The sequence below is a fragment of the Apium graveolens genome, chromosome 10 (genome assembly GCF_009905375.1).
Source record: "Apium graveolens cultivar Ventura chromosome 10, ASM990537v1, whole genome shotgun sequence".
NCBI classification, from domain to species: domain Eukaryota; kingdom Viridiplantae; phylum Streptophyta; class Magnoliopsida; order Apiales; family Apiaceae; genus Apium; species Apium graveolens.
Genome location: NC_133656.1, coordinates 174,000,390 through 174,019,739, shown reverse-complemented (window position 1 = coordinate 174,019,739; position 19,350 = coordinate 174,000,390). Strand labels below are relative to the sequence as shown.

The following is a 19,350-nucleotide window of genomic DNA, read 5'->3' as shown; positions in this document are numbered from 1 at the left end:
GAGAGCTGTTATCAGAATTTTAATATAAGTGTCGGTTTGGATTTTCTTATTTATTATTTTAAAAATAAAATTTTGATTTTAAACTCTTACAAAAAAATATTTTATGTATGATTAAAAATGTGTTATTTACTCTCTCAATCTCATATTATGTATCATGTACTAAATTCTTACTGCTAATACATATGTTGTAGAATTAAGAAAATTATAAAAAAAAAACTATTTTATTAGAATATATATTTAATCCATTTTAAAAATAGATTTAATCGGATCAAGTGACATGAATTGTCACAGTTATATAGAAGTGTAGAGCAGAGAATAAGTCTAAAAAAAAGTGACTTTCATATGAATTATCTAAAAAATATTATTAAGTATACAAGATTATCAAAATAAATAATATACTTGTGTTTAAATTATTTTAAATGTTTTTAAAAGTGTTAAATATATTTCGGTTCCGTGCATATCTATACATAATTTTAATGGGAAAATAACTACAAAAACTAATTAGGTCATTAAATTTTAAAGTTTTGCTACATAATGAATTTTTTAATAAATGAATGGTTGCTCAAAAGGGATTTTCTAATAAATGCAACAAACTAACAAATAAATTTATAAACAAACATTGCATATCAGAAAAATTCTTCTATATTTATCCAAGAAAATAATTTATCACTGGAGTAATCTGCATAATTTGTCGGTGCCACTTCTTCTCTGGGAAAAAGCTCCATGATAGCACGAAATATAATATATAAATTTAAAGACAAAAATCATGGTGATGCCAACATTTGATCTCTCTTGAAAACACTTGCTTTGGAACTGGACAGGTTGCATGTTCATAAAAACTTCTCCTGGGGCTTTAAATGATGCAAAGTACTCAAACACCTGACAATGACAAAATTTCACCTATTAACATATTATATTTGATCAGGCACCAAATATTTTGCAGAGCATTCCTGGAGTCCCACAGATTAAAAAAATTAAAAAAAAATAAGCAACAAAGATGTTAGAATTTACTATAGGATTCTTAGAAGAACAGCTTAGTTTAGATTTTTCACAAGTGCACAAGGAATCTCAGCTACATAAGTAAGTCAATTATAGCTTTTACATATTATTTGGCTATTTGCACACCTTAGTAGGCTAGTAGCAATACAGCCATACAGGTCACATTTTTTTAGAACTGTGAGAGACAGGTGACACTACAAGTGAATTGCATTTTCCTACTCAGAGAAAGCCACAAGGCTGTTTATATTTCCATACCACTAAAGAACCAACAGTTATATGCATTTTTTCAAGTTAGTCATACCTGTGCATCATAGCAAAAGTAGTAAAACATGAAAACAACATTAAGAAATCCAAGAAACTGCGAAAACAAGTACATAGATAACACAGGTACTTACAGTAAATAAAAGGTTATATAGATCGTGGAGAAGACTGGAACAATAAGCCTGCACCAGGTCTGCACATTTTACGACAAGTACAACAATTAAAGAAGCTTAAGAACATCCAAGTGATCATCTGGTCAATTTTAATGATGATCTAAGACAGAGTTTCACACATTCGCAAAAATATAATTAATTACACACCAAACATTTCGCACGAGTCCACGAGATTAATGAACAAACTATAATTTACTAACGGAAAAGGAATTATACAGAATTCTAAGAAACCATGAAAACATGTACATGGATCAGGTACTTACGGTAAATAAAGGAAATATACAAAATTCTGGGGAAAATCATCATGCATCTGACTCTGTGTCCAACGTTTCGTCACTGTCATCGTCACTCGAACAAAGAATTTCATTATCATTCAAGAAAATATCTCCATCATCATAACCTTCACTTGGTTCAGTTTCCTCTAAATCATCTTCTTCACAAGTAGTTATTTTTCATTGTTGACGAATAATTTATCGACAAGTTCACCTGAAACACTTAGAGATGCAACATCTTTTCGAACTAACGATGAACTTTCAATCAAATCTTCAATTGGTTTAAAGGTGGCAATTGAATTGATTCTTCTTCTTGGAACACATCATTATTTGGTTGATAATTTAACACTTCACATAATTCAGGAATGTCGTACACATTCCTATGATTTACTTTCTGGACAAACCTCCAGTCTAAACCACGCTTCATATCACGAAGATAAAAAAACTTGTTGAGCTTGAGTTGCCAAAATAAAAGGCTCGGTAGGATACCAATCTGTTAATGTATTCACGGATGTCATATTGTTATCCACATAGATTGATCTACCTTTTGTATTGGAGTTATACCACTTGCCTCGAAATAAAAAAACTTTTCGATTGAATTGGTATGACAGCTGCAAAATCTCTGTTAAGGTTTCATAGTACACAACGTCATCACTATCATGATCACCCTCAGTGCAAACTCCAGAACATCGTGTCTGAAGGGTATCATCATATGCTCTGCAGCGAAATCTAACACCGTTGACGATATAACTTTGGTAACTATTATATCGTTCCAATGGGCCTTGAGATAAAGAGTACAAATCATCACTAACAATCCTTGATATTTCCACTTGCATTTTTGACACCTACAAAAAAATAAATATCAAAAACTATAAAGTTAAATTAAAAAATCATTAAAATCGTCTCTAACCTTCTTCTGGAACCATAATGGAAATTCCTCTCTTTGTTTAATTTCAATATCTGAATTCTGAAGGCCTCTCTCTTGCAAAATGTTCCTGTGTTCACTACATAAAAAGTATGTATCAAATATCAATAACTTATATAAAATACGTTGATGCAATAACATTAAAAAATATTTTTACTTACTCGAGATATTCTTGGATGTCATCTTCAGAATTGTTTAAGATATACCATTGAATAGACTTTTTCCAATTTCCTAACAATTGGATAGAAGATACCCCCAATGGATGGACATTAGACTTGAAAATGCCCATTTAATATTTTGGAAAAGGTAAATCCCAATTTCATTCTGGTCTAGTGTATCTTGTCTCTATGTTTGAAACATATCTAGACCAAAAACTTACAGCTTCGTCCACAATATAAGCTTCAGCAATAGAACTATCTGGTCGTGCCATATTTCTAACATAACGCTTGTACAATCCCATATGTCGTTCTGTCTCAAACATCCATCTCGAGTGCACGGGACCACCTTGCAACACTTGTTCTGGTAAATGTACACAAAGATGGACCATTATAGTTAAAAATGTCGGGGGAAATATCTTCTCCAACTTACATAAAATTATGACAATTCCATCCTTTAATTCTTCAATATCAGATATTCGAATTGTTTTTGCACAAATGTTTTGAAAAAACTGACATAACTCAATCAAAGTTCCACGAATGTTCTTCGTCAAGTAAGGTAGTAATGCAATTGGTAGAATCTTATGAAGTAAAACATGACAATCATGAGTTTTCATTCCCTTGAGCTTATTACTATCAGTAACATAACGGCTTATATTTGAAGCATACCCATCTGGTACTCTGACACTCTGAATAAATTGGCAAAAACTTTTACCCTCTTCTTTTGTAAAAGTATAACTAGCATGGGGTTTTTCAAATTTATTATTAGCGGTCTTTTTCAACCAAAGCTCTTCACGAATATTTAAGTCTTGTAAATCTTTACGAGCTTTTAGATTATCTTTAGATTTACCTTCAATATCTAGAAGGGTACCTTTAATGTTATCACATACATTTTTTTCTATGTGTATCACATTAAGATTATGACGGAGTAAAAGTTTTGACCAATATGGTAAGTCAAAGAGAACACTCCTTTTACTCCAATTTAACTCATTGGCTCCACGTTTACGTTTTTTAGAAGAACTAATTAGTGCTTTACCATTTGTACGTACCGGGACTTCCTCCAGTTGTTTTAAAATATCTTCGCCTGTAAAAGTTCTCGGAGTACCTCGTAACTCACTGGATCCATCATATTCTCTGCTCTTTCTCCAAGAATGGTTTGCATTTAAATAACATTGATGCCCTGTGAAACATTATTTGTCAGTTATTCTTCTAGATCTTGTATCTTCCAAACACACGGGACATGCTAATTTTCCAGCAGTGCTCCATCCAGACAAGTATGCATAACCTGGAAAATCACTGATTATCCACAGTACCGCTGCCCTAAGTTTGAATATACACCCACCATATGAATTATATACATCCACTCCATCCCATAACTCTTTGAGCCCTTCAATTAGTGGTTTTAAGAACACATCATAGTCTTTTCCGGGTGATTTTGTTCCTGGAATTAATAGAGACGTGAGATAATTTGTACCGTTTGGTGAAGCCCAAGGTGGCATATTGTAAGGAATTAATATCACAGGACACAAACTATAAGTTGATGTTAAGTTTGAAAAAGGGTTGAACCCATCTGATGCCAATCCCATTCTCACACTCCTAGAATCTGCAGAAAAATCAAGGTATGTATTATCGAAATGCTTCCATGCCATCCCATCAGCCGGATGACGTAATATACCAGGTTCCGATTTACATACTTCTTTATTCCATCACAAGTATTTTGAAGTATGTTTTGAACTAAACAAACGCTTTAATCGATCTTTTAGAGGAAACCATCTAAGTCGTTTATGCGGGATCTTATTTCGTATATAACGACTACATTGACACACTGGACATGATAAAGCATTTGTATTCTCACCATAAAATATAGAACAATCATACCTACATACATCAATTTGCTCATATCCCAAACCTACTTCACAAAGAAGCTTCCTTGTTTGGTAATAATTCTCCGGAATTTTATTTCCTTCAAGCAACATCTCTTTAAAACACCTTAAAATATCCTCAAATGCTTTTTCTAGTTAATTTATTAACCACCTTGATACTCATTAACCTAACCACTGCATTTAGGACTGAAAAATCTTTACAATTATCATACAAAGGCTTGTGAAGAGATTCAAATAAAGCATCATAGTTGTCACCCACATTAACCGAAGAATCACTAAGAAAATCAATACTTGGACCAATGTTAAAATACTTACTATTGATGACATCCTCAAGACCTACATCCAAAACATCATGATCATCTTTTATATCCTCATATTGACTATTTAAGGTTACTTCATCTTCTACATCATCTACCTGTTCACCATGACAATACCATATCTTATAAGTACTAAGAAAGCCATGTGTAAGCAAGTGTAACCTAATCACTTTGAGATTTTGTAATAGCTTATTCACACATCGACAACAAGGACATAGCACCATCCCTGTGGAGTTTTTTTGCTTGCTTGCGACCTTTATAAATTCATCAATACCATCTGCATATTCCGGTGACAACTTATTTGGTACATTAATCCATGAGCGATCCATATCCCTCCTACAAAAATTTGAACCAGAAAAGGTTAAAAAAAATATACAAGCAAAATAAGTTGTGCCAAAATCAGGGTGCAATAAAACAAAATTATGTTTTGTCAATAAAAAATACCACAACAACATGTTAATCAAATCTGATCTTCTATAAAAAAAAGGTTTGACGCCCCTAAATTTAAATTTGGACAGTAGTTATCCCTGTTTATTTCCTTTTTTAAAATATTTTTTCTGTATATACTTAATTTATGATCTCTTTAAACTTTTTCACTCAAAAAACTTACTATTTTGTCTTTTTTACAGTGAAACAAATTTTTTTAAAAGTTATTTTTAAAGAGATGCAACAAAAAATGCTGAATTTGGCTTGATACAAAGCTTCTATAAAAAGGTATGTAAGGGATATGCATGGAGGCTATATTAATATGATTGTGGAATAAGATTCACTTACATGCTACATATGAGATATTTTCTCAGCACTAGTTTCTAGTTTGTTATGTTATATTACAGGATCATTGGTATTTCCTTTGTTCTCTTATTAAGCTCATCTTATTAGGATCATAAACCTAAAGATGCTTCTCTGGTCCGCAGGCTAGAAAAATATCATCTTCTGAAGGTATGCAATGCACACTCTGCCTCTTGTTTAAGTATTTACTAACAAGATTCTACATTACCTTAATTTTTGGCTGAAAAAATTACAAATTGTTACTTATCTTATACTTGCTTGAAAGGATTTACCTATTCTAAAAAATTATCACCCCTTATTTTATTTTACAAGTTTCCACTTAAAACCATTTTTACCATAATTACTCAAAATTAAACTTTTATATGTGACTGGCCTTATATTTCTTTCAAATAGTTGAGGAAGAACAATATATTGGGCAGAGGACAGGGAAAAATTTCCCTCTTTGTTTTGTAGTTCTATGGGTCAATTAATCATTTTATATTTTTTCTAGATCAGAGCTTAAGTTTCATAAAGTGTCACCTTGCACTTACATTTCAAGCACAGATTATAATAAAAATCTTCATCAATTTTGGACAAACTACCACACAAGTACTATGTAGTGATGCATTTCAAGAAACCTGGCACATAATTTTATCCTAATTCAAATTATTAAAAATTTACAGAACAAACTTTGATATTAGAATCTACATCTACAAAAAAATCTCAAGTTTTCTCCCTGTTAAAAAATAAATCTAATAAATGGTAATATTATTTCAGTCTAAAAGCTAAAAAAGTAAAAAGATTATAAATTTAGAAATTTATAATATCGTATGCAAACTACAGATCTGCTTAAAAATTTAAAATTAAAAACTAAGACAAAAGGGATACATGTAAATATGTATTAAAATTCGAGGAGGGATCTTTTAACTTGTAATTTCAAATAGCAAGGATATACTATTTCCTCTAAGAATATGTGAAATTAAACTCATATCAAGCTAAACTATACACTATGATTATTTTTATAATTAATTAGTTAGATGTAATTAATTAGTTAGATCTACATCATGTATTAGCAAGTAGTATATACATACATACATACAACATGTATATATATATACAAGTATGTATTATATATAGAAGATGAATAGATTAATTACCTCTATACAAGAGATGGACTAGAGAACACTGATCAATTTGCCTGTAGCAGGGTTCACCTAGAAGCAATTAGGGTTCATGTATACTGGGAAGAGCAATCGAACCAAATAGAAGTTTTATTTGTTACATTGACATTGGGAAAATGTATATTATTGGTTTATGATTAATTGAATTAAAAAACTAAATAAAATGATCTTGCATATTATAGAGATCTTGGCCAGGTAGGATTGTTTTTAGCCCTTGTTTTTATCATGTAAAGCTATACGTAAGCATCAATTTAAAAAGGAATATTTTAAAAATATTATCAATTTAATTAATTATGTAGCTAAATCTCTTTACTTACCAATTACTATTGGTAGCTTATAACAATTTTCTAAGATATTATATTTATCTACCAATACTTTTTACCAGTAATTATTGGTAAGTAAAGATGCCTTTTACCTACCAATAATATTTGGTAGGTAAATTATTAGTAGGTAAATGTCTATTTTTTAGTAGTGTGGGAGAAAATCAAAGAAGCTGCAAGTTGAAGAAGGGACTGTCTGAAATTCCTTTAATCAGACTAATTTTCTACCTTTAAATTGGTGCATCACAGATGATGACTACTTTCAACAATTAGCTGAAGAAATAGTCAAAGTTTGGGTTGTATCATTGAGAGAAGTCAGGATCTACTATCAAGATGGCACTTTCACTCTACTTGGCAGATATTTAATGGACACATTTTCAACCACAGAATTTAAGAGGGTGATTAGCCTAATGAAGGATAAGGACTCAAGTACAAGGGAATGGAGGGTTGTGATGTGTGTATGGCTAAAAGTAAGAGATGAAAGAAGAGCAAAAATAAAGGCTGAAAAGGAAGAAAGGGATCGGAAGTATGCAGAAGAAATTTTCATATTTGAACAAAGATCAAATAAGCTTAAGGCAAAGGGGATGAGCAGGATTTCTAAGGATGAACACTTTTTGAACATAAAAGTTGGCAGATTTTCAAGGTTCGGGGTTGGTTACTTGAATGGTTATTCATTGGATGATTGGCTCAAGCTTGTGGAAGCTCTAAGAGCGACTGAAATCATAGAGGAACTTCAAGTACTTGTAAATATTAAGGACCTCATTAGAAAGGAGTCAGGCTATGAGAATTTTATGTGATGAATGTACTTACTCATGCAATCACTCAGTGTATAAAAGCTGTATTTGTGTTTTGCAATTTTTATGGAATCTTTTATTGTTTCATTATAACTTTGGGTTAGTCTTGTTATCAGGCATGAATTTGTGGCAGGCAATCTTCTTACAAATTGGGGGAGATTATTGTGCAAGACTTGCATGTACTATAACAAGACTAAGTCTCATTTACAATCCTAAGATTTAGTTGTATGATAGTCTAAATCTGTATTTTGTATTGTTTTACTCGAGTTTGTAAAAATGTTAAAGATCAGACTATAGTATTTTTATGTGAACAGTCTCAAGCCTAAAAATAAACTCTGAAAGAAGATCAACAAGATCATGCCTCAGAGGAAAGGTGAAGAAGCTTGGAGTTGAATAAATCTATTTTAGGAAAAATGTTCTAAGTCAAGATATCTACAAGTCACAAATCAAGTCATATAGAGAAGTCATTCGAGAAATTCAGAATGACATATCGAGAAGTACAAAATGGCTTATAGAGAAATCTCGGAGATATCGACAAGTCAAATGAAGATGTGGAGATTTAAGATATCGATAATTCAAATTAGCATTAGAGATCTCAGAGATATCTACAAGTAAAAATATATAGAGAGAACTCTGAGATATCGACAAGCCATTTCTGCATATAGAGAACTCAGAGATATCGACGAGTGAAAATGAAGATATGAAGATTGGAGATATCGACAAGTCAATTTCTCATTAGAGATCTCAGAGATATCGACAAGTCAAAATGCATATAGAGATCTCAGAGATATCGACAAGTCATTTCTACATGCAGAGTTTTGGAGACCTCGACCAGCCAAGTTCACTAATAGAGAACTCAGAGACCTCGACAAGTCAAAGACACTTATAGATAACTAAGAGATCTCGATAAGCCATTATACTTATCGAGATGTCAATTCTCTATACAACACACTGGAGATCTCGATGTGAAACTCAAGTACAGAATGCAGACAAATTAAATATTCAAGGTTATCAATCAATAAATGATCTAATCACTTAGATTGAAAAGTCTACAAAAGTAGCTTGAAGAGTGCAAGATCAAGGGCCAAGATTAACTGGCAAAGGAAGGTCACAAACCTACAAGATTTGCAAGGATTCACTAAGCCAGAAATGGAAAGCTTTAGAGATAACTTAAAGTAGGGTTTAGTATATCTTATTGCATGATGTGTAAACCTGTGTTCACAAATCTATAAAGTAAATACCGATCCTTTGTTTTAAAGTGTAAAAAAACAGATCTAAATTTTCAAGTAATCTCTCAAGATAGAACCTGAGTTCTTTTCTTACAAAGAACCCGGGATTTGTAGCAAGACATAACTTGATTTTAATACAAAATTAAGTGAGTTATGAAATATTGTGTTTGTTGTTTTAATTCTGCGAACATAATATAACTGCATTTCTTATCTATTTTGTTCACACATCCACAAAAGTTTTAAAAAGGCTAAAAGTATCTAAAACACATTCATTCACCCCTCTTTGTGTTGTATTCAATATCTAACAAAGACTAACCTTGATTGGCAAACCATTTTGAGTCACTCTTCATACACAATTTTTGACCTTTTCTGACACACCTACCTTCCAACCTTTTTTCCATAGCCACTGACTTTTTCTGTAATAGAAGAGTTTTTGGCCTTAAATTTCCTTTGTATTTCACGATGGCAAGCACTTCTCACAGTGAACTCTCTTATTTTATTGAACTTCTCACTTAAGAAATTCTCTTGATTACTCTCAGCTACTTTACATTTTTTGGTAGCACTAATATCTTGAGAGGTCATAGTTGGGCATGTTCAATCCAACTTGTTCAATCTATTATTCTCCAATCAGCTACCACAATGTCAGATAGATAAAGAGAGGGCTGAGAAAAAATATGACCATCTGGCAGGATTTGAACCCAAGCGTCCTTCCAGAAACGAACCTTTCTTCCATTCCCAACAACCCATACTGTTTCGCTTTGAAGTAAATCCCATGCTGACAGAATAGTCATGTATAGCTCGCATTCATAATTACCTTCGCATCCCAAAAATTCGTTCGATAATAGTATTTTCCTTCAAAATAGTTGCATCAAAAGAATTTGGATTTAAAATTAAAAACCAACATTATTTTGCGAGGAGACCCTTATTAAAAAATTTGAGATCCCTCAGACCCACTCCTCATGCATCCTTTGACCCCACAAAAAATTTCCTAAAAATTGAACATATATTTTCGAGAATACCATATAATATTTTAGAACACTGCATAGCATAAGTTGGGATGGCTTTGGCTACCGACTTGAGTAGAATTTCCCTTCCTGCTCTCGAGAGACATCGTTCTTTCCATCCTTTTACCTTCTTCCAAACTCAGTCTGAACCATTTCAGAAATAATTTTCTTAGATCTTCTAGTGTAGGTTTAAAGTCCTACATATTTTTTTTCTCTGTTACAGCCTTAAAATTCAACTTCACTAGAAAGGAATTTTGCAAATTTAAATCAATATAACGATTGAAAGATACCTCAAATTTTTCCAAATTAATTTTTTGACCTGAGAGTGCTTCATATGAGTTTCAGAATGTTTTGAATGTCTTATGTTTTTGTGTCACTAGTTCCGGTAAAAAATAGAGTTTTATCTGCAAAAAAATAGGTGGGAAATAGGGGGATATTTCTGGCCAACTTCACAATATGAATCATTTTTTTAGATTCAGCATTTTGAAAAAGTGCAGAGAAACCTTCAGCACAAATTAGAAACAAGAACGGTGATATAGGATCGCATTGGCGTAGTCCTGGGTGAGAATCGTGTAGAAGGAAAACCATTAAATAAAATGGAATACGAGACTGGTGACAAACATCTCATAATCAGCTCTAGAAATCTAGCAGCTAAACCCAATTTCAATATCATACCTTCAATAAATGACCACTCTATCCTATCATATCCTTTAAAAATATATGAATTCATGGTCATGACTCCCTTGATATTTTTTTCGGAACTAATGAAATAATTCTTATGTAATATGGACATTGTATGTAATCAATCTTTCAGGAACAAAGACACTTTTTGATTCGCTATCACACATGGCAATACCCCTTTTTTATTTATTAGCAAAAATTTTAGATATGAGTTTATACAAAATATTACACAAACGAATGGGGCGATAAATCTTTTGTTAACTGATATTTTTTCTTGGTATCAGCACAACATGTGTTTGATTAATTTGACACGGAGGAGCTCCTTTATTTAATATATCAAGTAGATAAGAAATCACATCTTTATTAATGACATTTTTTTAGGGCAGTTTCAATTTCATCATTTATGTAAGTTTTATTCAAAATTATGTTAAAGGGGAATATTGTGAATTTTAAAATAGATTAATTTTAATTTCAATTTTTTTTAGCATTTCCTACGTAAATGATTTAGAGTTCGTTTCAAAATATAAACATATTTTTTACATATTTTTTAAAATTTTAGTATATAAGTGAATAAAAAACATATGTGAATTTTTTATAAAAAAGAATTTATTAATCTGTCATTTAATATAACAAAAATAAGATATTTTTGAAGAATTTGGAGAATGATTGATTTGGACAAATTATTGGTTAATTATGTGTTGAGAAATGGTTTTAAAACTTAAGTACCGAATAGAGGATAAATTTCTGATTTTTTCTTAAGTCTTACTTTCTTGTAAATATAGTTCTTGGCTTTCATAACTTAGTCTCGAGAAATTATTAATTAAAGATTTCGTGGGTAAAAAGTAACACTCCCGATTCAATATACAACAAAAAGTATACTATTAAGTCTCCCCGATAACTTGAATTATTTTTAAAATTGTGGAATATGTAAGATTTGCAAGAACAATTAAGTGTTAATCAAGATGTAAAGTAATATTTTAGATTTGCAGGGTTAACTGATTTGGAAAATGGATCATGAATTTAGGTTAAAAAATATGCATCAAAAATATATTTTAAAAATTAAAGTGGATGCTCACAAAAAAGACTACATGATATTGATTAATGGGTAAGTTCAATGATTAAAAAATGAGAATTTGATCAACTTTGATATTCTTCTCACACATGATTCTTGATTTTGTATTTGGTATAGAGTTCGCAAAATTGGTTTCGAATGGTATGGAGATCAAAAGTCGAAGTATAGTATGAAATATCAACTTATACATTCAAGAATTTCGATAAATACTTTGTGAAACGTATAAATCACTAGGAGTATGTTGGTCGGAAAATGCATAGATGTAAGTTTCATGTAAAATATTCTATAGGCTAAGCTCTCAGGTTGATATTGTATTGATCATTTTATAAATTATTTAATCAATTTTATAATTATTAATAAACTAGTAATTACCATATGTATATTTCCATTATCTTTACTATTTACATCAGGTGTCTTATACTCCATACACACTGGTAAATATTGATCACACATTCTTTTATAAATTGTGCACTAATTCGGGATAATTCTTGGAAAAGATCTTCCTGCTTTAAATATAGTGGGATATTTATTTATTAATTATCGTAGGGAACCCGCAGCCACTCCGGTGCATACTGGATAAACCCCACGGGCTCACGCAATAGCCTGCAAAATACGTGAACCAAGATAAACCGTATTTAAGCGACATGCTCTGGTTCATGAGGCATAATCATAAATTCTCCTCCCGTATAATTCAAACATGTGATCAAGAGGATAATTATCCCCGCTTTAATTAACTGAGCCAACCCCTGCGAGCTTATAATGGGATATTTGGTTTGATTTACGGAGAAAAATTAGAACGAAGTGTATATTTTTTATTTTACAATAACATTTTGTCACAACAATGATTTCAAAAATAATTGGATTCCCAAATATGATAGACCTAATACGGTAAATCATAATTCTCGATGAGAGCCACATGTGCACATATAATAATAGGCTTCAAATTGAGTTGATTTTCTCATAATAATTGAGTTTGTTTTAGAAAATTGAATAATTATGAATTAGTCTAAAAAATTACATGTTAAGAATCAGTAGTTCTAAAATTTTAAATGTTAAAGAAAGATCTTTTACAGGATTCTACATTAGTATTATAACATCAATTCTTTAAATAAATAAATTAAATAAACATTAAGATGAAACTTAAACTAAGCTTTGAAATAGGGTAAGAAATACAGGACCTGCCTATAATCCGTTCTAGTGGGAGCAACCATGCCCGCTCCGATAAAATGAGAAATGGGATAGTAAGATCATCTTTAATGGTGTTTGGTATAATTGATTGACTAAATTGGACCCGTAGGATAATATGTAAAATTTATTTAATCTGTAACGCATTGTACTTCGATAATATTGGCTATACTGCTTAGCTAAATTTTTTAAATGGTATGTTATTAAAATTTTATATTGTTATAAATAGAATATATTACTTCAATATGGTAATAAATGAATTTTTTTACAGATTTCTTACAGATGCAGGTCTGTAGTGGTTCAACAAATATAGCCAACAAGAGGTTGGCTATATTTATAAATAAATAAAGGGAACGTAACATTGAAGATGATTTTTTTACATAATCTCTATATTTTTTATTTATAGTATATATTAATATTTTTTAGTTAAAAGTTCCATGTGTTTGGAGATGCTCTAAGTAGGGATCAAGTATTCGCCCCACCTGTATATGGGACGGATTTGGTATTAATATGTTTAACTTATCATCCGTGTATTTTTTATTCTTTATAATATTTTAAATTTTATAAAATTATTTTAATATAGATTTGGACCACGTGTTTCAAAAGTACTAGTTTACTAAGCCGCACTTGGCAGCGGCCTTCTAAAATAATTTTTCTTTTTTTGTTATTTTTTGTATTTTTTATCTAATCTTGATCATTTGGAAATTATGAATAATAAATAAATACAATAAATTAAAAAGTTTAAAAAATCGTTTTCTCTTCAAAGGTTTTTATTCCAACGAGCCTCTCTATTTCACAAATTATCATAAAATTATAATTATGTATTAGTCAATAATTAATGCAATATTTTTTTCTATCTAATAATATAAAATTTTATGAAAATTATAAAAAATAGATTGAAACAATTTGAGAGCCGCCACCTTACTGTCCTCGTCTTCTCCTTTATATAAGAATAGAATAATATAATGATATAATTATTTTAAAAAATATTGAGAAAACTTATTTATAAATACTTGCCTTTGTAGTATTTTATACGCTAAAAATTAAAAGAAAAAGTTAAGGAAAATATAATATAATAAGTTAATATTAGGATAAAGAGGAGAAACGATATTTAAAAAGAAATTAATGAGAGTGTCAAGATCATAAGTTGATTTAAAAGGAAAGGAGAAATTTTAGGAAAATATTATTACGGTAAGTTGATTTCAAAAACTTTAATTAACGACTTTGCAAAAACTTTAGGAGAATATTACGAACGGTGATAGTTTATTTAGGAGAATATAAGGTAACTGCAATTTTTTATATAGAAAAATAAAGAGATTTTTTCATAAATACCCAAATTTGCCAAAGTTTTTGCAAAAATAATATCACTTTCTAAAAATATTTGCGAAATAACCATTTTTGCAACCTCGTTTGCAACTTCAAATTATAAAAAAATTGCAAAAATGCGTAAAATAAAGAGATTTTTTCATAAATACCCAAATTTTCCAAAGTTTTTAGCACAGCTGAATGGAGTTTTCATTTTTTTGCACAGGCGTTCAAATTGTTCCAAATGTGGCACTGAACGCCACTTCCTCCGGGGTTCAACCCTAGAGGCCCAGAAGAAGTGGCGTTCTGGGTTTATTCTTTTTTTTTCTTTCCTCCCGGTTTGAATTGCAGTTGGGTTGAATTGTTTGTAAGTGTTTGTAAGGGGGAAATATGTAATGGAGACCTAGTTTTGAGTCTTCATATTAAATTGGGAAAAAATTATTTTAATGTAATTTTTTTTGTTGGGTAGTCATGCAAGGCTATTTGTAGTACGTAATTTTTGTTTTTTTAAAAAAAATGTATGTATGACTTTTTGTGCCCTCAAAAAGGGTACCTTGGTAGTCGGCAACGAAAATATTCAATGAAGACCTAGTTTTGAGTCCTAATATTAAATTTGAAAAAAACATTTTGGTGTAATTTTTTTTTATTGGGGAGTCATGCAAGCTTATTTATAGTACGTAATTTTATTTTATTTTTAAAAAGTGTATATATGACCTTTTATGGCTTCAAAAAAGGGTACCTTGCGAGTCGGCAAAGAAATGTTTTTATGAAAGGGTAGTTTGATTTTTTTTGCTGTAATAGAAAACAATAACAACTTTTAGTAAAAGTAACAAGATGAAATCGACTTGTCAACTTTTAGAATTCCGAATCTTCAAACAAATATAAAAAGTTAAAAGAAGTACTGTGTGTACGTAAAGGAAATGCAGATTTCCTAAATTCACGGGAGTAGGCACATGCAAATTTTTGAAATGATTTGACAAGTCAACTTTTGTTTTGAACTGAATGACAAAGGTGAATAATTTCATTTTAAAATTTATAGGGTCAATAATATCAATTATTTCCACATTCGTAACTGCACAACCTAATATTAGTTATTGATCATGTATAATTATGCCTATAAATAGCTGCAAAACTATAAGCCATCAACTAAATTTTCCCCTTTGTAGTATATTAGTTTCTAAATTTTGAGGCTGCTACAATCAGGTCATGGACAAGGGCAAGGGACACGCTAGTTCTGATATTCATGATTACGGGGAAGTTAATTGGTATAAATGGACCGAATCTCAAGCACGGGATAAAGCTCAACAAGCAGAAATTTGACATGTCAAACAATTTGTGAGAAGAATGCGAGGTATACGGGCCGCACAAGGGCATGACGTACGTGATAATGAACAGTTCGTAGGCTATGGGGAAATGCAATTGAAGTTTATGAAATCATCGATCGAGTATGAAGAAAACATTAATAAGAATTCCAACCCTGGTCACATTTCAAATGAGGAACATGAGTACGATTTAAATGAAATGTCTCAACATTACCACTTTATGGAGAACGAGCTTGAGATGAGGAAAAAGGAGTAAGAGGATGCATACGCAAAGCGTATGGCTGAAAGGATACATGAAGAGCACAAGGAGTGGGATGAAAAATATGCGAAATATATCGTCAAACTTGGGGATTTTTCTCAAGGACACGATGATGCTGGTATGGCTACAACTATATGTCATGGAAATCAGGGGCCCCACGTATTGCCATCGCGTGATACTCGGTCGAGTACGTACGCCTCGACCCACGGATATGGGGAGGGAGGTCATATGCATACATCCCCTCACATACAAGAGGATGAGGACGTTGCTGATGAGTTTGATCAGTACGTAGTTAATCTTGCGGATGACTAAAGAAATTGAGAGCTTCATTCATTTTCCAATTTTCAACTGTAATGTATTTCTCTTGTTATATGTTTACATAATCAATGTTCCCTTGCAATGTAATTTATTCCCAAGATGAATGGAAAATGCACTCGTTATTCCATTTTTTTGTTTACTACTTTACTGAAACATTTGTACTAATTGTCATAATATTCCCAAAGTTGATGACTTTTTTAGAAGTGGTTATAAATTTATTTTTGGAAAAAGTTTGTTCCACGTATTAGTATTTTTGAAAAAGTAAGTAGCACGTGAATCTTACAGGCATGTATTATTACTTGTTGGTAAATTTATGAGTTTTAACTACTCAGAAATGGAAGTATAAAATGATGATAAGGAAGATGACAAGGAAATGAGTTAGGTATCCTGTGAATACACAGAAGAAAGCACATGCAACAGTTTGACTAAAGTTTTCACTTTTTAGAGATGAAAGTTAAAGAAGTTACTTTTACGAATGCCAGTCTGCAATTGCAAAGTTGGAAGGGTCCTCCACAGATAGCTAGCCACATGCTGACTGCAAGAAAGTAATTGAGTAGTCTTGTCAAATGTAGTAGAAGTTGTAAAAGCTGTATGATATGACAAATGAATGTTAACTGTTTCGAAGTAGTATAAGATGTAAGTAGCATGTGAATGTTACATGCATGTCTCTTTAATTTGTGTGGCCTTTCATCCTTATTTATTATGTAAATATGATGTTGTTCGGAAGTTAATGTTGTATACTAATAGAAGCGCAATGAGCTACACTCCTGGTGATATTATTCGAGCTACTGGTCGGAAATGGTTTTGTGATGACGATTTTAGATATTCAATGGATCCAAATTTACGTTATTCAAGAGGTTCAGTAATCATGATGCATAGGGAGTGGGGATGACGTGTAGGGTGTTTGCAAATATGTGTAGCCCAATGTCAAGAACATGGAGTGCGAGTAACTAAACAACGCGCCATACACATGCAGCGAGACACCGCTCAATAATTGGAACTAGTTTTATTCCGTGCAAGAGAGGAAGAGAATCGAATGAGAATGCATTTAAACCGGATGGATCTACAAACAAAATGTAGGGAGTTTGCTGAAGATGGTGACCATCACAGCGCAAGAATGTATCATCATTTTGCTACGAGTCCCGACTATATTTCCGATTACTACTTGTCCGATGATGAGTAATATTTATGAATATTGTATTTTGATAGTGTACTTTATTATTTTGAGCTTTTGAAATTATTATTTTATATTTCTGAATGATTTGACTACTCAGATAGTGTGTGAGTGTTTATGATAAATTTAGTATGAAGTACTGTACAAATGTAATGTGACGTAGTTGTTAGCATGCCCTATAAATGTCTTGGTCATTTCAATTGGAAAACATAAAATGGGTAAGGGTAAAAAAAAATCATCGTCAAGCACATCTAAGTCCATTTAGCGTCAGCTTAGTATCGCGGAATGTATCGGTCGCGGAAAGAAAATGAAAGAATATGAGAGTGGCAGAAAGAAGAAGAAGTGTGTGAATCAAAACATTTTGGGCGAGATAAAAGCTGATAAAGAAAAGCTCCGAAAGGCTTACAATGATCGGTCCCTGCCGGAGGATGAACACATCCGTCAGATCGATGAAGTGTACAAAAAATATGACAAAATGGAAATCAACCTGATTGAAAGAGAAGATAGTGAAATTGTATGGTATGTTGAAGGTCATCATGCCTGGCGTGATGTTGGAGAAGATGCGGATGAAGAAGAGGGTGAAGTTGTGGAGAATGTAGGAACTGATGAGGATCAATATATTGTAAACCTTGCAGATTTTTAAGTTTTTTCTGATGTTTGTTGTATAATTTTAGTAACAATTTGAACGCCTAATTGGAATGTTTGTTTTGAATGGGATAAACCTGATAGTAGTTCTACATTTTGAAGCTCGAATAGACAATACAATAACCAACTTTTGCATGTAATGTTCGAAATAGCAAGATAGAAAACTTAGATTATACAAATAATAATGGTAGTACAACATTTGAAATGAAGCTAAGAAAATGCAATGAAGCTAAGAAACGAGGAAGTAGAAGTTCACGTTGTTAAGTGTGGATGCCCTGGGCATTTCTTGTTATGCTTGGTGTGACCTTCTTGATTGCATACACTACATTTCTTTCCTGACCGCGGACCATCAATCTCCGTTCGGATCCGCACCGATTTCCCCTTATCTCCACATTTTTGCTTAAGTTTCTTCAATGATTCATCCGCTACTAACTTTCCATACCCCTGCCAAAGTGGGGGTAATTCATAGTTCCAGTATTTGGTTGGTTGCAAGGGATAAATAATTGGCCGGTACAAGTTCTCCATTGTCTGGTTTTTATGGTAATTTTCAATTAATTGATCCCAACTCAGTACATGTCTTATGCAACCAGCCATTGCATGAGAGCACATCATGTGATGCGTCACCCATTTTCCACACGTGCACGTACGGTCATTGAGGTTGACGACCTGGGTCTTACCTCCCTTTACCCTTCCCTTAGCAGTTGTGTATTGACGTGTAACTATTTTCAAGATACCACGTGCACGGTGAAAAGTAATAACCGTATGTCCAGTTGCCTTTCTTTGAATTTTTGCTAACATGGCGGCTGAACGCACATATAACTATTGACCCTGTTACACACCGTCATCTACTTTATTTCTATGTGTGTCAATAATCGTGACCGCATTGTAGAAGAGGTACTCCATCATCGCTATTACCAGAAGGAAATGAGCCCTTCTTATGTTTCTGTTGAAACCCTCAAGCATGTTGATGGTCGTTTGACCATAGCGAACACCATTATCGTGGGAAATTACCCACCTCTTAACGGGTATTCTTGCAAGATAGTCAAGGGCAGGGGGGAAATTTTACCAATCCTTGCCATGTATGTATCATGCTTGGAGACTTGTGTGG

At 32.1% G+C, this 19,350-nt stretch overlaps 1 protein-coding gene across 8 annotated transcripts; it reads right to left on the bottom strand.

The window, feature by feature from the left end:
- Positions 1 to 584: 584 nt before the first annotated feature.
- LOC141689954 (uncharacterized) lies at positions 585 to 7,129 on the bottom strand. Of its 8 annotated transcripts, none has more exons than XM_074494498.1 (10): positions 6,911 to 7,129; positions 4,984 to 5,321; positions 4,071 to 4,388; positions 3,822 to 3,965; positions 3,010 to 3,149; positions 2,792 to 2,861; positions 2,616 to 2,709; positions 1,697 to 2,550; positions 1,395 to 1,453; positions 585 to 879 (listed from the first exon to the last, which is right to left on the bottom strand). In XM_074494498.1, the coding sequence occupies exons 2-6, from the start codon at positions 5,312 to 5,314 to the stop codon at positions 2,826 to 2,828; spliced, it is 969 nt and encodes a 322-aa protein (XP_074350599.1). In that variant the 5' UTR covers positions 5,315 to 5,321; positions 6,911 to 7,129; the 3' UTR covers positions 585 to 879; positions 1,395 to 1,453; positions 1,697 to 2,550; positions 2,616 to 2,709; positions 2,792 to 2,825. The 8 variants fall into 8 exon arrangements, with proteins under 8 accessions (XP_074350599.1, XP_074350602.1, XP_074350603.1 ...); XM_074494501.1 differs by having other exon boundaries at positions 2,792 to 3,149; positions 4,071 to 4,226; positions 4,317 to 4,388; positions 6,911 to 7,128; XM_074494502.1 differs by having other exon boundaries at positions 2,792 to 3,149; positions 4,984 to 5,083; positions 5,183 to 5,321; positions 6,911 to 7,125.
- Between the last annotated feature and the right edge of the window lie 12,221 nt (positions 7,130 to 19,350).